A 19,355-nucleotide genomic window follows, 5' to 3' on the forward strand; every position below is an offset into this window, starting at 1 on the left:
GCTGATTACACCGCTTTTGGAATCCCATTTGGGCGGTACCGATTTGTTAGGTTACCGTTTGGAATTTGCTCAGCACCAGAAGTTTTTCAGAGAAAAAACTTTGAAATATTTGGAGATTTAGATGGAGTGGGACTTTACTTTGATGATCTTATTGTGGCAGGCTCAAATGAACAAGAGCATGATCAGAACCTAAAATTGGTCCTAGAACGAGCACTAGAATACAATATTAAATTTAATAGCTCCAGTTCAATTTAAACTAAAATCAGTAAAGTTTTTGAGACAAATTTATTCAAAAAGTGGATTTGAATCCAACAAAAACTATGTTAGAGCAATTTCAGAATTGCCTAGGCCTAGTGATAAAAAAGGCTTATTGAGAATTTTAGGCATGGCGAAGTACTTGGGTAAGTTTGTGCCCAGCATGTCAAAGGTAACAGCCCCATTACGTGATCTCACAAGGCTTGATGTTACATGGGAATGGGATAACACCCATGAACAGTCTCTGTTCCAGCTTAAATACTTATTGACAACATCACCAGTACTGAGATATTTTAACTCTAAAAAACAAATTGAAATTGAAACTGATGCGTCAAAGGATGGACTGGGTGCATGCTTGTTGCAAGATGGGCATCCAGTGGCATTTGCATCTAGAAGTTTATCTAAAACAGAGCAAAAATATGCTCAAATTGAAAAGGAAATGCTAGCGATTGTCTTTGCCATTCAAAAATTTCATTATTTTGTATAAGGACTGAAGGTCAGAGTTCACTCTGATCACAAACCACTAAAAGCCATATTTAAAAAGGATTTAGCACGGATATCTCCAAGATTACAAAGATGATGATGATGATGATGATCTCCAAGATTACAAAGAATGCGTTTAAGATTACTTGACTATGATTTAATGGTCTCGTACAGACCTGGAAAATATTTGTATATTGCGGACACACTTTCTCGTGCATTCCTCTCAGAAAAAGGATTTAAAAGTGACAATGAATTTGAATATGCGGTGCATGCAGTAGTAAAAAATATCCCCATGTCTGAAGAAAGGAAAGTACAGTTTGCAAATGAGGCACAGAAAGATGAACATCTAAAAGCAGTAATTGAGTTCTGCATTAATGGATGGCCAGAGAGTAAACAGGAAGTACCAGAGTCTGTACGGCATTATTTCAAAGTGAAAGAGAGCCTTATTTCCATAGATGGACTATTATTGATGTCTGATAAAGTCATAGTGCCCCAGTAACTCCGTTTAGAAATGTTGAAATTGCTGCATGAGAGGCACATTGGCATTGAAAAAAGTTGTGGCAGGTATTAATTCTGACATTGAACATCACATCAATGCATGCAGAACATGTGAGTCGAATGCACACAAGCAACAGAAAGAAACTCTGCAACTGTACCCAATTGCTGAGCGCCCTTGGGAACGCCTAGGCCTAGATATTTTTACATATGCTGGAAATAGCTACCTAGTTATATTTGATTTATTTTCAAATTGGTTAGATCTGCATTTGAAAAAAAAATAATCTTCCAAAGCTGTTATTGGGGTATTAGGAAGAGTGTTCTCTGTGTTTGGTTCACCAGATCGTATCCCCTAAACTATGAACTTTTCGATTCACCTCGTAGATACACTTGCAGAGATAATGCCTGCCAGGTCATGGTTTTTAGCCTTGGTGTGCTATGAATTATCACTATACAAATTGCTAGCCTTACAGGAAGACCGTTACTCGGAGGGTTCACTAGCTCTTAGACTACAGCCAATGAGAGGGATTCATTCCTTTTTATACTTTTATAATTGGTAGTAATAGCACAGTCTGATTGGTTATTTACTCCATGTGGACTGATTAACTTCAATAATTACATATTAATAATAACTTAATTCAACGCATATTTTCTGAAATCAATATTAGGATATTTTTGTTAAGTTCTTCCTTCTCTAGGTTCTTCTTGTAGTTCCTTCTTCTAACAGAGGTTGGCTATCATCACAGCTATCCGTACCTTATTGGCGGCTGCTCTGAAAATATCTACTGAGCTGCAACTATAACACTCTCTTAGGTTCCTCAGGTAGGAAATTATTCTTCTACATTTGGATCTTTTACCCTTAATTTTACCTTGCATTATGAGCCTTACTTTATCAATAACGGTTTAAATTTAATAGGAGGTATGTATCTCCCTTCAAAACTTGTTACTTAAAATTTCATATTTATTTGGAACAACATTTAAAAATAAGCACTCTCTTTGCTTCTGAGTCGATTTTTTTTTGCTAGTATGTATATGTAGAAATAATGAAATATGAACAACTGAAAATCCATATAGGACAGGACAGGTCTATACTCACCTGCATACAAAGTAGCGGATAACGTTGGCATGGCATACTAACAATGTATAACTGTCTTTTTCTTGTTTGACATCAGCGCGGTGAAAGTATTTCCTGAATGCGGCTTCGATTCTCGAACCATCTTGATAGAACTTCTTAAAAAGATAAAATAGAAAAATACCTTGATAGAGTAATAAAAAATAAACACAGGAGTTGAGCAACAATATTATTGCCCGTGTACTAAATTTACTGGGATACTAAAATGAAAAAACTAAAAGTACTTTACTTTTGTTTAGTAAAATATATAAATTCAATAAATAACCAGAAAATAAAGCAGACAAACCATAACAGCGCACACGGACAAATCACACAGATTATGACAAATTTATCACAAAATCCTGATAAAAGATTATACATAGATGAAGATGAAAATGAAAAATAAAATAAAAATGAAGCGACACAGTTAGATCTTTTGAATGGGGGATAAAGCCTTATCCCCCTGTCAACTCGGTTATTTTAACGATAAAACAAAATCGCTTGGACACGTCGATTTTTAAACTAATTTCTGACGGTATCAAAGTTTCGGTATTTCAATAAACCACCTTCAGGTGATAGCCACACCCTCAATTTTTTTAATAGTGTGACATAATTATGTTACCCGACTGTTTTCAGCTCCCGGCCTAACAGACGCCGAAGATGTTTACCAAGTAACCTTTTTTATACAATGATTTATGAGGGGCCCTAATAAAGATCTCGATCGAGTTGTTTACATACCTTTTTCTAATAATTGATCTTTTGTTATTGTACTAGTAAATTCGATTTTACGTGCTTTAAGTTATTATGTAAATACTCGTTTATTCTGGATAATTCTTTTGTAGTCGAGATGATTAAGCATTGTGTAAATAAGAGGGATTTTGAAATTAGCAGTAAGTTGTGAATTTGAAACCATCGGTGTACTTTGATATGTAACGGGCGCGGTATATTTTTTGAATTTGTAATTAGATAAATTAGTGGATTTGGTGTAATAAATAAATTATTAGATATCGTAGTTTGTAAAATAAAAGATATAAATTCAGTGTTTTTCATTTGTTTAGTTGTAAGTTATTAAAAATAAATAAAGTCAATTAAAATTAAACATTAGTGCCTAAAATATCATAGAAAAGTCAAGTCAGTTTTGTAACAATAGCAAAAGGGGTCATGTGATAATTCCTTCGAAAAGTTATGTAAATCTGATTTCGAAAGTATATTACACTAAAAATATATATATTGTTATATTTCTATTTGATATGAAAATTAAAATTTGATAATTATAGACAAAATTCAATTTAATATAAAATATTTTCAATTTTCTCAACCACGGGCATATAAATTTAGAACAACCTGTATACAACAAATTGTTATATTTAATTTTAAGAAGTGATTAAATAAGACTCAAGTGAAATCGTTAATAGGTCATTATCGTTTGTTCGCGGAAGGATCGGTCATTAGCCGATGCTAAATACGACTAAGTGGAAATAGAGAATAGGTCATTAAAATTGTATATAGTAGAAAGTAATTTTAGAATGGGAATTAACTATTTTCTTGGAAATCCATTAAGCATATTTAGAAAGTTTAAAAATTGGTTTTGAGGAATACTGCGAATGAGAGTTGGTGGTGGAAGTTTGATTTATGCATCTGGAAGGGATATTTAGAAAGTAGGGGAATGAATGACAAATAGAGATCAGAATGTTTTGAGCTGTCGAGAAGTGAAGTCGAGTAGTAGACGGTAGTGTACGGAGAGTGAGAAAGCCTGTGTAGTTCCGTGAGTGTGGAGTATCTATCGTAGAACGAGAGGTAGGCCAGGTTGAGAGTAAAAGAACCTCCTTGAGCCAAGAGTTCCCGGTAGCTGATTGCAGTTTCGAAAAAGGTAGAAGACAGCATCACGACAGAAGCAGGAAACTAGAGCTATACGAGCTAGTTTCAGAGGAGAACATTACTGGAAGCCAGGACGAGGTTTTGATTGCAGCCAAGGATAGCAGGAAACGGGTCTTGTGTGAAGACTTTCTCAGTGCACCAGAAAAAGGTCAGTCTCATTTTTTTGGACATGAATGTATGGGTTTTTCGTAGTAAATACCACATTTAAAATTGAAGAAACATAATCAATAATATCAGAAAAGCTTCATCAAACTTAAATAGAATTGTTGCTAATAAATTATAATAGTTAAATGTTAATAAAAACTTTCAATTGGAAATCAAAAGAAAATAAGATTCCCATGTGTCAATGTTATGTTTAAGAATAATAAGATATAGCAAATATTAAGCAGTGATTGCCATTTGAATAAAATAAACAATATTTTGATTACAATTGTAACCCATATGTGTTATTATTTTACTCTTTTCTTTCCTATCCCGATTAGGAACCATTAAGAAATACTTAGAAGCCACGTATGTAAGTAATTAATTTTATAAAAAGCCCTGAGATTGAAAACATATTGATATGTGATCTGGTAAATTAATTAGATTATTAGTAATGCATTGATTAAATTAAATGACATATAAAATTATCATCTCATATCAATAATCAAGATCCCAACAACTGTCGTCCAACGTGGAGGGCATTGTAAAGTATTTCTAGTGGCAAATTTGAAGGATAGAAAGAGTAAAGCCGGTATTTGAAAATTTATATGCCTGTGGTAAAAAGTGAGATACTTACATCTGATAACATAAAATTTTAGATCTCTTTAGGTACAAATTTTACATAACTGATTTAATATTTTATTTTACGATATTTACATTTGATATATTTATTGACAATTTATAATATTTGGGTGAGAAAAAGTCGTTTTGGTAACATACTAGTAAAATTTCATATTTGGCGGGGATAGTACTTTTTGAAAACAAATGTCTGTGACAAGAAGCCAAAGCAAAGACAACAAAAAACAAAAAGAACATTCAGACCAAGAAGAGATTTTAGACACGACAATCATGGCATCAGAACAGCAAGAATTATCAGGAATAGATAAACTATTACAAATGATGCAACTCCAGTCACAAAGAATGGAACAGAAAATGGATGAAATACAACAAAAACTGGATGACAATCAAAGAAAAACAAAACAAGCAATGGATGAAGCAAAAAGGACAATGGATAAAGTAGATCAAAAAATGGATGAAACACAACAAAAATTGGATCAAAAAATGGATGAAACACAACAAAAAATGAAACAAGCAATAGAAGAGAACAACAAGAAAATGGAGGAACGCATAGGAAAGTATGAAAAGGAAGTAAAAGAATGTTTGACAATGATCAAGATTGATATGGGAAAAAGGGAAAGACAACATAATAGCCGACACTCTAACACAGGATAAGGACACTGAAAATAAGGAAACAATTACTCTACAGGTGGGACTAATTAGAGTAATACAAGAAGAAGGGGTATAAGACGTAGATTAAAGTAAGGAAATATACAGGGAGTTGGTTTTGCCTCGAGAAAATTTATTTAAAAATGCAGATAAATTTTATCGAATACAAGGCGGGGATTTGTTATATTTCTATTTGATATGAAAATTAAAATTTGATAATTATAGACAAAATTCAATTTAATATAAAATATTTTCAATTTTCTCAACCACGGGCATATAAATTTAGAACAACCTGTATACAACAAATTGTTATATTTAATTTTAAGAAGTGATTAAATAAGACTCAAGTGAAATCGTTAATAGGTCATTATCGTTTGTTCGCGGAAGGATCGGTCATTAGCCGATGCTAAATACGACTAAGTGGAAATAGAGAATAGGTCATTAAAATTGTATATAGTAGAAAGTAATTTTAGAATGGGAATTAACTATTTTCTTGGAAATCCATTAAGCATATTTAGAAAGTTTAAAAATTGGTTTTGAGGAATACTGCGAATGAGAGTTGGTGGTGGAAGTTTGATTTATGCATCTGGAAGGGATATTTAGAAAGTAGGGGAATGAATGACAAATAGAGATCAGAATGTTTTGAGCTGTCGAGAAGTGAAGTCGAGTAGTAGACGGTAGTGTACGGAGAGTGAGAAAGCCTGTGTAGTTCCGTGAGTGTGGAGTATCTATCGTAGAACGAGAGGTAGGCCAGGTTGAGAGTAAAAGAACCTCCTTGAGCCAAGAGTTCCCGGTAGCTGATTGCAGTTTCGAAAAAGGTAGAAGACAGCATCACGACAGAAGCAGGAAACTAGAGCTATACGAGCTAGTTTCAGAGGAGAACATTACTGGAAGCCAGGACGAGGTTTTGATTGCAGCCAAGGATAGCAGGAAACGGGTCTTGTGTGAAGACTTTCTCAGTGCACCAGAAAAAGGTCAGTCTCATTTTTTTGGACATGAATGTATGGGTTTTTCGTAGTAAATACCACATTTAAAATTGAAGAAACATAATCAATAATATCAGAAAAGCTTCATCAAACTTAAATAGAATTGTTGCTAATAAATTATAATAGTTAAATGTTAATAAAAACTTTCAATTGGAAATCAAAAGAAAATAAGATTCCCATGTGTCAATGTTATGTTTAAGAATAATAAGATATAGCAAATATTAAGCAGTGATTGCCATTTGAATAAAATAAACAATATTTTGATTACAATTGTAACCCATATGTGTTATTATTTTACTCTTTTCTTTCCTATCCCGATTAGGAACCATTAAGAAATACTTAGAAGCCACGTATGTAAGTAATTAATTTTATAAAAAGCCCTGAGATTGAAAACATATTGATATGTGATCTGGTAAATTAATTAGATTATTAGTAATGCATTGATTAAATTAAATGACATATAAAATTATCATCTCATATCAATAATCAAGATCCCAACAATATATATACAGAGTGATCAACTTTTGTGATAAAAAGCTCTATATCTGTTAAATATAAAAGACACCAAACAAGTTATTTACAAAAATAAGAGACCTCTCGAAGCTTCATAATTTAAAATTAGTTATAAATATATAGGGTTTTTCATTATGTTTTTTAATATGTTTGGTGCCCCTCTTGAACAAGCGCCACTCGCTGGTACCACATACTTAAATCGTTCATTTAGTAACACAGTATTACTGACACTACTTATGCGTCATGGGTATCTTTGATAAAACCTTCGTGACGCTACTCGTGCGTCATGGGCGCCGAACGTGTTAATGAAACACCCGGTATTTTATTTTCAATTTAAAATCCCCTGCACTTTATCCGCAGGGTATTTAAAGAGTTATAATCAAATTTCAATGAAAATCATAACAAGTCCAACACCCTGTATAATTGAAAAGAGGTAGAAAGCAAGAATCTGTGATACCGTTATATATTAAAAAAAGTTTAAAAATAAACGTGTCTGAGCAATTTTGTTTCATTGTTAAAATAAACAGGTTGACAGGGGATAAGACTCTCACTATAAGGTGTTGTAAGGGGAGAAAGAACAACGAAGAGGTTATTATCTATTTCCAGGACAAGAATGGATCATTCTGATGGATGATATTTTGTGATATAACTTAAACCAATGGTATATGAGCCATTCTTTTGTACTGAAACCAAGAATATACACTGAAATAATAACTGTGTCATTGATTAGGATAACATACATAAATAAAAAAGCAATAAAGGAAAAAAATTCTTTTTATAAGTTGGTATAATATGTAAATTTAAATAATTATTCAAAAGGTTTAATTCACATAAAACATATGGTACATTCCATGTCAAATCACTCAGGCAAAAAATTTTGGATCTCCGATTTGTCTGAAAATTGGTATATAGCTTCTGCGGGACGTAAAAATAAGATATTTAAGTAAAATTTAATAAAAAATTTTGGTCTTGGTAAAAGGTATATTATTTTAAAAAGCCCTATAGGGCTACAAACATCGAACAGAACGTTTTCGCTCTAAAAAGAGCATCATCAGTGTTGCAAGAACATGGTGAGCCAACCAAAAAATACGAAGGTCAAAGCCTTTCAAAAATGGACTAAAAGTCACATCAAAATGCTAACATAGCAAATTCCAAAGGATGGATATAATCCCTAAGGATATGGCCCTAGGATAACATATGACTCCCACACGTTGTAAGTGGGTCAAAGGTAACAAATTAGGTCATTGTGTTACAAGAGCTGACAGGCAACTGTCAGCAATTTTTTATTAAATTTTACTTGTAATTAATGGTATACAGCCAGCTACAGGAAATTCTTCCTAGTGGATTTTTAAGATATTTAAGGTCAAAAAATCTTCTTCTTTTTTTCTCAAAATGTTATTTTATGCGATTTTACAGTGATTTGGTGTTTATTTAAACAAATTTGCATTTTCTGTCGTAAAGTATCAATGAAAAACATAATATTTTAATAGAAAGGACTCAAAAATGTCATTATATGGCATTATAACAAGTTATTTTGAATCAAAACAAGTTTTTTATCAAATTTTATAGTGTAAAAAACGTTAAAATACCATTTTTTACATTTTCCTCCATTCCCAAAATACACCATCATCAATTTGGCTGAAAATTTGACCACAGATAGCCAAAAGATAGGACTTTAGTGGTTAGAAGGATTTAAATTATATTACAATACCAAAAAAGTTACATGCAGTAATATCAGACTCAAAAGTATATATTAGTCTAGTCGGGATAGCATTTGAAATTGAATGCCGAGCTGCCCAAAATTTTATTTTTCTGATCTTTAGAGGAGTCAATAGTAGCCTAAATTTAAAATCACGAATGAATTCCTCCGTTACGTTAGCCGCCATCTTGATTTTAAAGGAGAACCTGTTTTGCTCAATATCTCCGCCATTTTTAACTATTCGACAAAAATGGTAGGAACTGAAATTGTTCCAAATAAATCGTATTTATAATTATTGCAATTTCTTTTTAACAATTTTTGTCGTGAGGTCGATATTTTCGAGTTAATTGTACTTACAGTAGACGCCTATATTTTTGACTATAATATTGCATGTAACTTTTTTGGTATTGTAATATAATTCAAATCCTTCTCACCATTTAAAGTCCTATGTTTTGTCTATCTGTGGGAAAATTTTCAGCCAAATCGATTGTGATGTATTTTGGGAATGGAGAAAAATGTAAAAAACGGTATTTTAACGTTTTCTACACTATTAAATTTGATCAAAAGCTTGTTTTGAATCAAAGTAACTTGTTATAATGCCATATAATGACATTTTTGAGTCCCTTCTATTAAAATATTATGTTTTCCATTGATACTTTACGATAGAAAATGCAAATTTGTATAAATAAACACCAAATCACTGTAAAATCGCATAAAATAACATTTTGAGAAAAAAAGAAGAAGATTTTTTGACCTTAAATATCTTATTTTTATGTCCCGCAGAAGCTATATACCAATTTTCAGACAAATCGGAGGTCCAAAATTTTTTTTGCTCCAAAATTGAGTGATTTGAAATGGAATGACCCATATTCATCAGCGAGTCTTGGTACATCAGCAAATAGCCTATTACAACTAGGTATAAAAACATTTGTATTAAGTTAAAGCTTATTTAAAATTAAAAATTGATGACATGATGTCGATGATTAAAGATTTTAACTAATAGGAAACATGTGAAACCCTTACTCGAAAATGGCAATGATTGTTGTAACGTTACAAACGTCACATCTTTGTTATTTTATTTTTAAATATTTATTTTACTTTATTTTATTTAATATTTTATTATATTAATAATTTTCTTCTATTTGTTTTACCTGTTTTTTTCGTTAAAAACTCGTTGGCGCCCTCTTTGATTATCTTCTATTTACTATATCTATTTTCATCTAAAATCTAAATCATCATACTGAACGTACCCCGTATATTCTTACTCTGTAAGTATCTGTCTTAATACGGAACATGCCTGCCACTGCCTACGTCGCACTGTCATGAAAGTGACACTTCATCCCTACCCGCTGACACAAAATGAAAATGGAAGGGAAAAATGAATCTATTTGTAGAGATAAGCCCATAAGGCAACATCTATTTCCGGACTTAATATTCTCTTGGGGTAAGAATACATATTATCATATTTTAATTACATTTCCACATCTAGCAGTTTTTCTAATGTTTTTTATATCTAAACTAACCTCCCATCTAAAAACATGGATTCTGATATTTTAGTTTTAAATATACCTTTTTAATTTACATATATGCACGTTTAGTAATCAAATTTTAACTAAGTAATATTCAATCTTAATTCCATTTAATTTATTCTTGTCATTTGCTACTCTTTTTGATTATTTCTTAAAAGAATGGCAGACGTCGCAAATTTTGGTTTATCTTCTTGATGATTGATATGTGTTTTACTCTTCTAGTTTTTTGGATAAGATCTACTTTTCTCCTTTCGGGAGAATGAAGCCCATCGCCGGCGACGCATCACTACAAGGCTGACAACTGCAACCAAATCGTCTAGACTACAGCACCCAACATCTTCAGCTGCAGGGATCTGAGGCCGAACATCTGCCCAGGTCTATAAGAAGGCTACAGCAGTACAGTTGAGTCCGCGAGTCTTTACCCGTGCGTCATTAATACCTGGCGAGATAAAACACATACTTTTTATCTAGCATCATTCTCTTCCATGCATGAAACTCATGACATACCAGCTGCCGTTTGTTATTAAGTAACAACACATGTTATTTTTATGAAACATCTAGACTCAGTGCATTGAAAAGAGATAGGTACAAAAAAAGACGATTCGGTCTGTTTTCATATTTTAAGCACAATTTGTTTGACGTTTCTGATTTGTTTAATTTTGTGGCTGTCAGTCAGTTGAACTTTTTGCGGTTTTTGTCGAATTTTTGCGTTTTGAAGTTTCTTTATATTACACAAACACTTGTTTTCACACCTAATTTTATATTGGGCTTTGAAATTTTAAGGTAAATAATTATATTTAGGCAATTAATATTTAAAACATACAAAGCTAACGTCATTCACACAGTAAAGAAATGACTGTGTTTAGATTTCCGTCAAAGTGAATAAAATAACAAAAATTAAATATGTTATTGGATTTTTTTATAAATTGTTTATTTATTTATTAATCAATAATAATATAAGAATTTATTAAGCTACTTCAAATGTAGCTGTAATTCTGCGCAAAAATTTTGAAGCAAAACTTACATTTGACATTCTATATATATGATAACGTCAAATTTTATAATAAAACCCGTAATCGGAACAGTAGCCACTTTCTGTCAGTTGTTGTTGCGTGAAATAGATTTCCGACTTATTTCGTATGCTTTAAGTGATGACGCACGGGTAAAGACTCGCGGACTCAACTGTACCATTCGACATCAAGAAGTTACCATCGAACCAACACCACAAGCCATGCATAAGTATAATCCAGAAATTGTTAGTTTTTGGCAAGAATTTGAATATATTTGTTAATGCATTTAATAAGTCACATTTTTTATTATATCTTTATGAACAATAAACATGATTGGTTAAAATACTGTTTTGTTTGCTTCATTCCGAATTTTCATAGTTCATTCTAAGATTAGGATAAGACCAACACACACCTTGAGAGACTGAGCTAAGCTAAGGGTGTAGCGATGGCTATCTTGGATGATTGGGGTAATAGTTTCGAATATTATTTCAATTAGCTGGGGTAGTCGATCGCCTTTTTCGTTTCAATGTATCTAACAAGTGGCTATACCCAACTGGTTATAGTTGGTTATTTATATTTCTCCTTTTGAATAAATTTTTATAATTATTCTTCATATATACCAATTTACCAAAATGAAGCATTTATAGTTCATTTTTAAGTACCACTTACATAACTTTCTGGTTTCCAGGAACGTACTGGTGGTTCTGGAGGAACAGGAGATCCTTCCCTTAAAAGTTCGCAATTTACTACAGGAACCTAAAGGAAAAAACCGTTTTAGTAATAATAATATACGTTTATTCAAATCAATAGTTATTACAACAATTTCAGTTTACTTACAATAAAATAAACGTAAAAAAGTCTTAAAAGCATAAACATGCTTGTTGTCTTAATCTGTCTAATATTGACAGGTTTATGTTTATTGTTTTTTTTTTACAAATCATTATTTTATTTTTACAGTTTCTAATCTAATTTCTATGTTTTTTTATCTAGTATAATTTAAATTTATTAAATTGTTACACAACTCCCTTTTTTCTTTTACCCAAGCAGTAACTAATTTAAATAATTGATGGATTCGACCGTTACTTGATGGAAGTTCATTTTATCTAACAATAAAACACTGAAAACGTTTCTACTTCCACAAAATTTATTATAACTATGTGACTATAGTATAACTATCTGCCGAAACAGCTGTAGTCACATAGTTATAATAAATTTTGTGGAAGTATAGAAAACAAACGTTTTCAGTGTTTTATTGTTAGTAACTAATTTTTTATACAAATAAAAATTTGATATTTATAAAATGTATCGGCTATTAATTGTACATTCTTGGAGCAAAATATGTAATTGACCGTTGCGTGATTGTTTTTAAAGTGTGAAGACATTCGACATTCAATTTTCTTCTTGTTTCATAATTTAACACTTATACTGTAAGAGAAATTTTATCTTTATGAATATTTTTAAGTAGCTCTAAGCAGTACAATTGCCTAACATCAAGAACCTGAGTTTCATGAAAAAGTTGGCCTGAGGGATATGTTTTTCGTTTTCCATATATCAGTTTAAGAAACCATTTCTGAGTATTTTGAAGGGTCATCAGATGGCAATCAGCTACTCCATCTCATCCTAAAATCCCATATACAAGATGAGATTGTACTAGAGACAGGTAAAGCATTTTAAGCTGTTTAACATACAAAAACTCTTTTAAATAGCGAAATTTTGATAGCAGTCTTCGTATTTTTCTTATAATATTTTTTATTTGTAAGTCCCATTTAAGGTGCCTGTCAATTATAACTCCTAAATATTTTATGTACTCTGCTTTAAATATTTGTTGCTTTTTATTTATTTTTAATGAATTAAAAGTTGGCAGAGAATTTTTATGTATTGCAAAAGGTATATATTTAGTTTTTCATAATTTAATGCGAGTTTGTTTATTTGCAACCATGTTTTTATAATTTTGAAGTCTTGTTCTGCTATAATTTTAAGATCTTCCCAATTATCGGCCTTATAAAAAATTGCAGTGTCATCAGCAAAACTAATTATGTTTCCAACAGTTTTTAGTTTGAGCACGTCATTAACATAGAGTGTAAAAAGTAGAGGGCCTAATACGGTCCCTTGCGGTACGCCATAATTAATTACTTCAGGATCACTTTTGACACCATCAAATTCTACAAATTGTTTTCTGTCAGTTAAGTAACTTTTTAGTAATGTCAAAACCCGTCCTCTCAGACCATACTTCTCAAGTTTTTTCAACAAGATCTCGTGAGACATCGTGTCAAACGCCTTAGAGAGATCGACGAATATGCATAACATAAACTACGTTTATTAGACTCAAAAGCTTCTGATATTTGTGATGTTAGTTTACAAATAACATCTTGTGTCGATTTTCTTTCTCTAAAACCGTATTGGCAATCCGATATTATACTAAACCTATCCAAAAAAACTTACTAATCTATTTTTTAAAATTTTTTCAAATATTTTGGAAAAAACAGACAATAAAGAGACTGGTCTGTAGTTAATCACGTCTTCTTTATTTCCTGTTTTAAACAGAGGTTTGATTTTGCCTATTTTCAGACATTTTGGAAAGCAACCATCCTGAAAACATGCATTAATGAGAAAAGTTAAAGGAGTAATAATTTCTTCCTTAATTTGTTTGATGGTTTCTGTCTTGATCCCATCCCAGTCAGGAGATTTTTTGTTTTTTAAAGATTGTATTGCATTTACCACTTCTTTTTGGTCAACGAGATACAAGTACATGATGCTTTCTATCCTATCTATTTCCTCAATCTGGTCATTACAAATGGGTATTTTTTGTGCATAGGTACTTTTTTCTTAATGTACTGAAATGTGTATTAAATTCATTTGAAATTTCTTTTCGGTCAGTCATTATTTCTCCTGTTTTGGTTTTAACCGATTAAATTTTTGTATTTCCTTTTATTTTTCCGCATAATGAATTAATTACATTCCAAAGTGATGAAGAAGAGGTCTTATTTTTTCAATTCGTTGTTTTGTATCATTTCTTTTTGCAGTTTTAACTAAAAGTCTTAATTTATTTTTATAGTCTGTATATCGTTGTTGTTTTTAAGTTATCTGAGGGATCTTGGATTAGCTGATCATACAATCTATGTTTTTCATGTACAGACTTAAAAGTCCCTCTGTCATCTAATCTTTTTTTAAAGTGGTTTTTAGGTAATTTCTTTTTAAAATAATTGTATTTTTGTTTATTAAATTTAAAATTTTGTCGATGAAAATTTGTACCATCGTAGGTATATAGTATATCGTATATAGTAGTCCATCGTATATGTTCAAAATTTCCACACAAATATAATGTAAAATCACTTTTTATGGTCAACTTTTGATTTAAATGAATATGACACTTAAAATTCTATAATGGCATTCCAAATATAATTATCTCCCTAAATAATACTCTATATTACTGTGAGAGACAGATAAACAATGGATTATCAGATTATCTATTTATTTAATAAATAGACAGAACCTAGATTTTAGATTGTGGATTTCAAATGATTCGTTTTGCATCATAGATCTTTTAAAAGTGCAGCCCAAAACATATTTTCTGTATAGATACATTTATGTTTAGACTCTATTTTAGATGAAAAGATCTAGATTCTAAAAAGGCCTGTGTTCTCTGCATTTTCGAAGGACCTACATGTTGCTCAGTCTTCTTCGCCCATTTTACAGAGTGAGTATACATTTGAGTGACCAGTGTCCAATGAGAAAACCTGTGATGAGTTGAGTTTTCTGGAATTCTGAGGATATTTTTGCGGAACGAGCACAATGAAAATGAAAAAATGTGAATTTTGACCACTCCACTCTATGTTCCTCCACTCTCGCGTATCTTGTGCAGTTATCTCCCCGATCTTCCATTGTTGTACTCCCTTGTTATGTAGATCTTATACTGTTGTAGTCCTATGTTACGTAGATATTCCACTGATGTATTCCCATGTTACGTAAATCACCTGTTACTGCATCTTTCCAAATTTTGGTTATTCAACCAACTTACTTTCTACTTTCAGGAGTTTCACAAGAGCTTGTATTGAGCAGTCTTTCACCATTCGATCTCATCCATCTGTACATCCATGCCCTGCCCATCTTTCATGAACCGCCTTGATATTATGTACTACTGTTTTAGTCTCCATGGAGTATGTGGATTTCCGAGTTATATCTTAGTTTCCCCTCTTCTGTTAGGCCATTAGATAGTCCGTATGAATGAAATAGAAGGAAAACGGAATCCAGGCCGTAGCAGAATATCATGGATGCGGAATTTGAGAGAGTGGTTTGGCTGCACCACTAATGAACTTTTTAGGTCAGCTGTAAACAAAGTCAGGGTAGCCTTGATGATTTCCAATCTCCGATAGGAGTGGCACAAGAAGAAGAAGAATGAATCCCTGTCTTGCTTCCACACATTATTGAGGAGCGGATTTTGGCTGTTATCTTTATATGCCTATGCTGATGACATTAACGTATCTGTAGAGTGGAGAAAGTGACAGAAACATACTCACAAATGAAATGACTTGAAAAAAGATTGGACTTGAAATAAACATCCAAATGACAAAATCACTTTCACTGCCGGGCAAAGTAAAATAAAATTAGAGGAGAGGAACATGTTAAAGCAGTGAATAGCTTCACATATCTAGGAGTAAACTTAAATACAGAGGGAACAGAGGAAGCAGAAATTAAAAAATATTAATGAAGAGCAACAAGTCTCTATTTTACTGACCTATTTCGCTTTAAAATCGTACATAGCAAATTGAAGATTATGGTAGGGGAGCCCGAGCGGGGATTTTTGCAGTTACTCGAGCGCGTCAGATTATTACATGGGAGATGCCTTGTACCCTGAAAATGTACCTCTACCATATATTGGCTCTTAATGCAGGGGAGTTCGTTAAGGGGGGGCCGAAAAAAAAATCTATCTTTAGAAAAACTCGAAATCGTCAGATTAAGATAAGGTAAGTTAAGTGCATGCAAAACAGTGTATATTTCAAAAATCTGACGATTTCAGCGGGGCGTAAGGAAATGGGTGAGTCCCAAAGTTTCACAAGAAAAAAGCGAATATTTCGCGAAATGAATGACAGATCGAAAAACAAAAAAATATGTACTCATTATTTTTCAAAAATCTATCGAATGATACCAAACACGACTTCCCACGGAGAGGGGTGGAGGGTAAATTTAATATTTTAAATACGAATCCCGCGATATTTCGCGAAATGAACATCAGATTAAAAAACTGAAAAATACACTTATTCTATATTTTTGAAAAATCTATCGAATGGCACCAAACACGACCTCCCACGAAGGTGGGGTGGGGGGTTACTTTAAAATCTTAAATGGGAGCCCCCATTTTTTATTGCAGATTTTGATTCGTTACGTAAAAATAAGTAACTTTTATTTGAGACATTTTTTCGAATTATGAATAGATGGCGCTATAATCTAAAAAAACGATTGTTGGAAATGGAAAATTAAATTAAAAATGGACAAGTCCCCACCAAAATGGAAAACTTTACTTAACTTTTTTTGGTTTTAGGACCTACTCTTCACAACCCAATAGGTCCCCAAAGCGCTCGAGTGACTGCACGTTTAGCATACTTTGCTCCCCTACCATTAAGGTCTATAAAACACATCAATAGACCGATAGTATGTTATGGATGTGATACATGGATGATGGCAGAAAATACAAAAAGAAAATTGGAAGTTTTCGAAAAAAAATTCTTAAGATCTTTTGACCAAATTAAAACACCTATAGCCCGGGAGGTAGTGTCAAATTTGACCGGAGCATTTTAGCTGTTTTCTTTTTATTTAGTTAGGTGTTCCAATGCTTATTAACAAATGATGTGTCAGCTGACCCAAAACCGGGGATTTTAGGCAAGAAAAGGTAAAATATGAAACTTGATGGAGCTACAACGTATATGTCAAATATTTACCTCCGTGACTTATATCTATTAATGGCGTAGAGTACTTGGCTCCTAGCTTTTACTCAGGCGGCCCTGGTTCAATTCCAGCCGTTGAAATTGTTTTTGTTTTTAAAATTGACATTTTATTTTGAAAAATAATTATTTTTTGATAATACCACGTTTTTATTATTTATACAACACAATATAAAAAGTCTGTATGTCTTATAGAATCGTAAACTATGCATTTGATCATAAAAATATTATGATTGACCTTAATAAGCAAAGTTGTTGTACATGAACCCCTGAAGCTTCCTGAGTTAGTACGACCAATCTAAGTGAAAAAGGGGGTTACCCTCCTTACCCCCCTCCCGACATTTTTTTTATTTTTTTGGACAAACTGTTTTTTCTTAATTTTATATGGTGTAGAACCAAAAGATACATATAACCCTAATTTTTCACTTTTCTATCACCAACCCCCATTTTTTAATAGCAATCTAAATATTTCCCTGTTCTCTATAATATATAAAAATGAATGTTTGTCTGTATGTCCCTTATAGAATCGTAAACTATGCATTTAATCATATTATGATGACCACAAGCAAAGTTGTTGTGCATGAACCCGGGAAGGTTTCTGAGTTAATACGACCAACCTAAGTAATCATTATTTACGCAGAAGGCAGACAGCACAAATAGGTCTGGATCCCGCGTATGAAAAAAAAGTTGATTAATAGCAAGCTGAAAATTTGTTAATAGCTTAAGGGTGTCTAGTCAGATAAACTTTGATATATGGGAACGCTGGAACAGGGGCAGTTTTAATTGTGGAACAGGTTAAAAATTTGGAACGGTCAGACCACGAAAACGGCACATTTATTTTGTCCGACAGAATAGACTTAAACTCTTCGAACAGAGATTAAACTCTCATGCAAAAATCAGACTGCTATTTATCACCTGTCATAATTCCTATCATTTGACATATTCTACATGTTCCACTCATTAAAACGCCCATTTGGTGATAAATACCAGTCTGATTTTTGCATGAGAGTTTAATCTCTGTTCGAAGAGTTTAAGTCTATTCTGTCGGACAAAATAAATGTGCCGTTTTCGTGGTCTGACCGTTCCAAATTTTTAACCTGTTCCACAATTAAAACTTCCCCTGTTCCAGTGTTCCCATATATCAAAGTTTGTCCGACTAGACACCCTTAAGCTAATAACAAATTTTCAGCTTGCTATTAATCAACTTTTTTTTCATACGCGGGATCCAGACCTAAAAAACAATATTGTTTATTAGAAAAAAGTATAATCAATATTTTTGAGTATTTTTTGGCTTTCTGGTAATTTTTAGGTATTTAACTTTTAAACATTATTTAGTTCTAAGGCGGTACGAAGTTTGCCGGGTCAGCTAGTTAATATGTAATAAAAAAAATATTCTTGAACTAGTTTGGCAAAGATTAAAAACAGTTTCTCCCAAAAAAATAAAAAGAATGTCGGGGGGGGGCACCCCCTTTTCACTTAGATTGGTCGTACCATTTCAGGAACCTTCAGTAGTTCATGTACAACAAATTTGCTTATTAAGGTCAATCATAATATGATAAAATGCATAGTTTACGATTGTATAAAGACATACAGACTTTTTTTATATTGTCTAGTATAAATAATAAAAACGTGGTATTCTAAAAATAATTATTTTTCAAAATAAAATGTTAATTTTAAAAGTAAAAAAAAAATTCAACGGCAGGAATTGAACCCGGGCCGCCTGAGTGAAAGCTAGGAGCCAAGTGCTCTACGCTATTAATAGATAAGTCACGGAGATAAATATTTGACATATAAGTTGTAGCGTTTTTCCATCAAGTTTCATATTTTACCTTTTTTTGCCTAAAATCCCCGGTTTTGGGCCAGCTGACACATCATTTTTTGTTAATAAGCTTCGGAATACCTAACTAAATAAAAAGAAAACAGCCATGCTAAAATGCTCCGGTCAAATTTGCCACCCGGGCTACTATCTTGGGAATTGCTAGACTCCTTAGATGGACTAGTTACCTAGTGAGAATGGTATATATGATTA

General features: G+C 32.3%; 1 protein-coding gene across 2 annotated transcripts in view; it reads right to left on the reverse strand.

Annotated features, from left to right (window-relative positions):
• LOC126881619 (serine/threonine-protein phosphatase PGAM5, mitochondrial) overlaps positions 1 to 19,355 on the reverse strand; it is a 46,393-nt gene that overhangs the window by 11,458 nt on the left and 15,580 nt on the right. The window contains exons 5-6 of one of the 2 annotated variants that reach the window (XM_050645987.1): positions 12,057 to 12,143; positions 2,330 to 2,460 (exon numbers count right to left, since the gene is read on the reverse strand). In XM_050645987.1, coding sequence (XP_050501944.1) covers positions 2,330 to 2,460; positions 12,057 to 12,143 — 218 coding nt within the window. Of the gene's footprint in view, positions 1 to 2,329; positions 2,464 to 12,056; positions 12,144 to 19,355 lie in introns of both variants that reach the window. The other variant, XM_050645986.1, reaches the window with a different exon arrangement.

This window comes from Diabrotica virgifera, chromosome 3 (assembly GCF_917563875.1).
Source record: "Diabrotica virgifera virgifera chromosome 3, PGI_DIABVI_V3a".
NCBI classification, from domain to species: Eukaryota; Metazoa; Arthropoda; class Insecta; order Coleoptera; family Chrysomelidae; genus Diabrotica; species Diabrotica virgifera.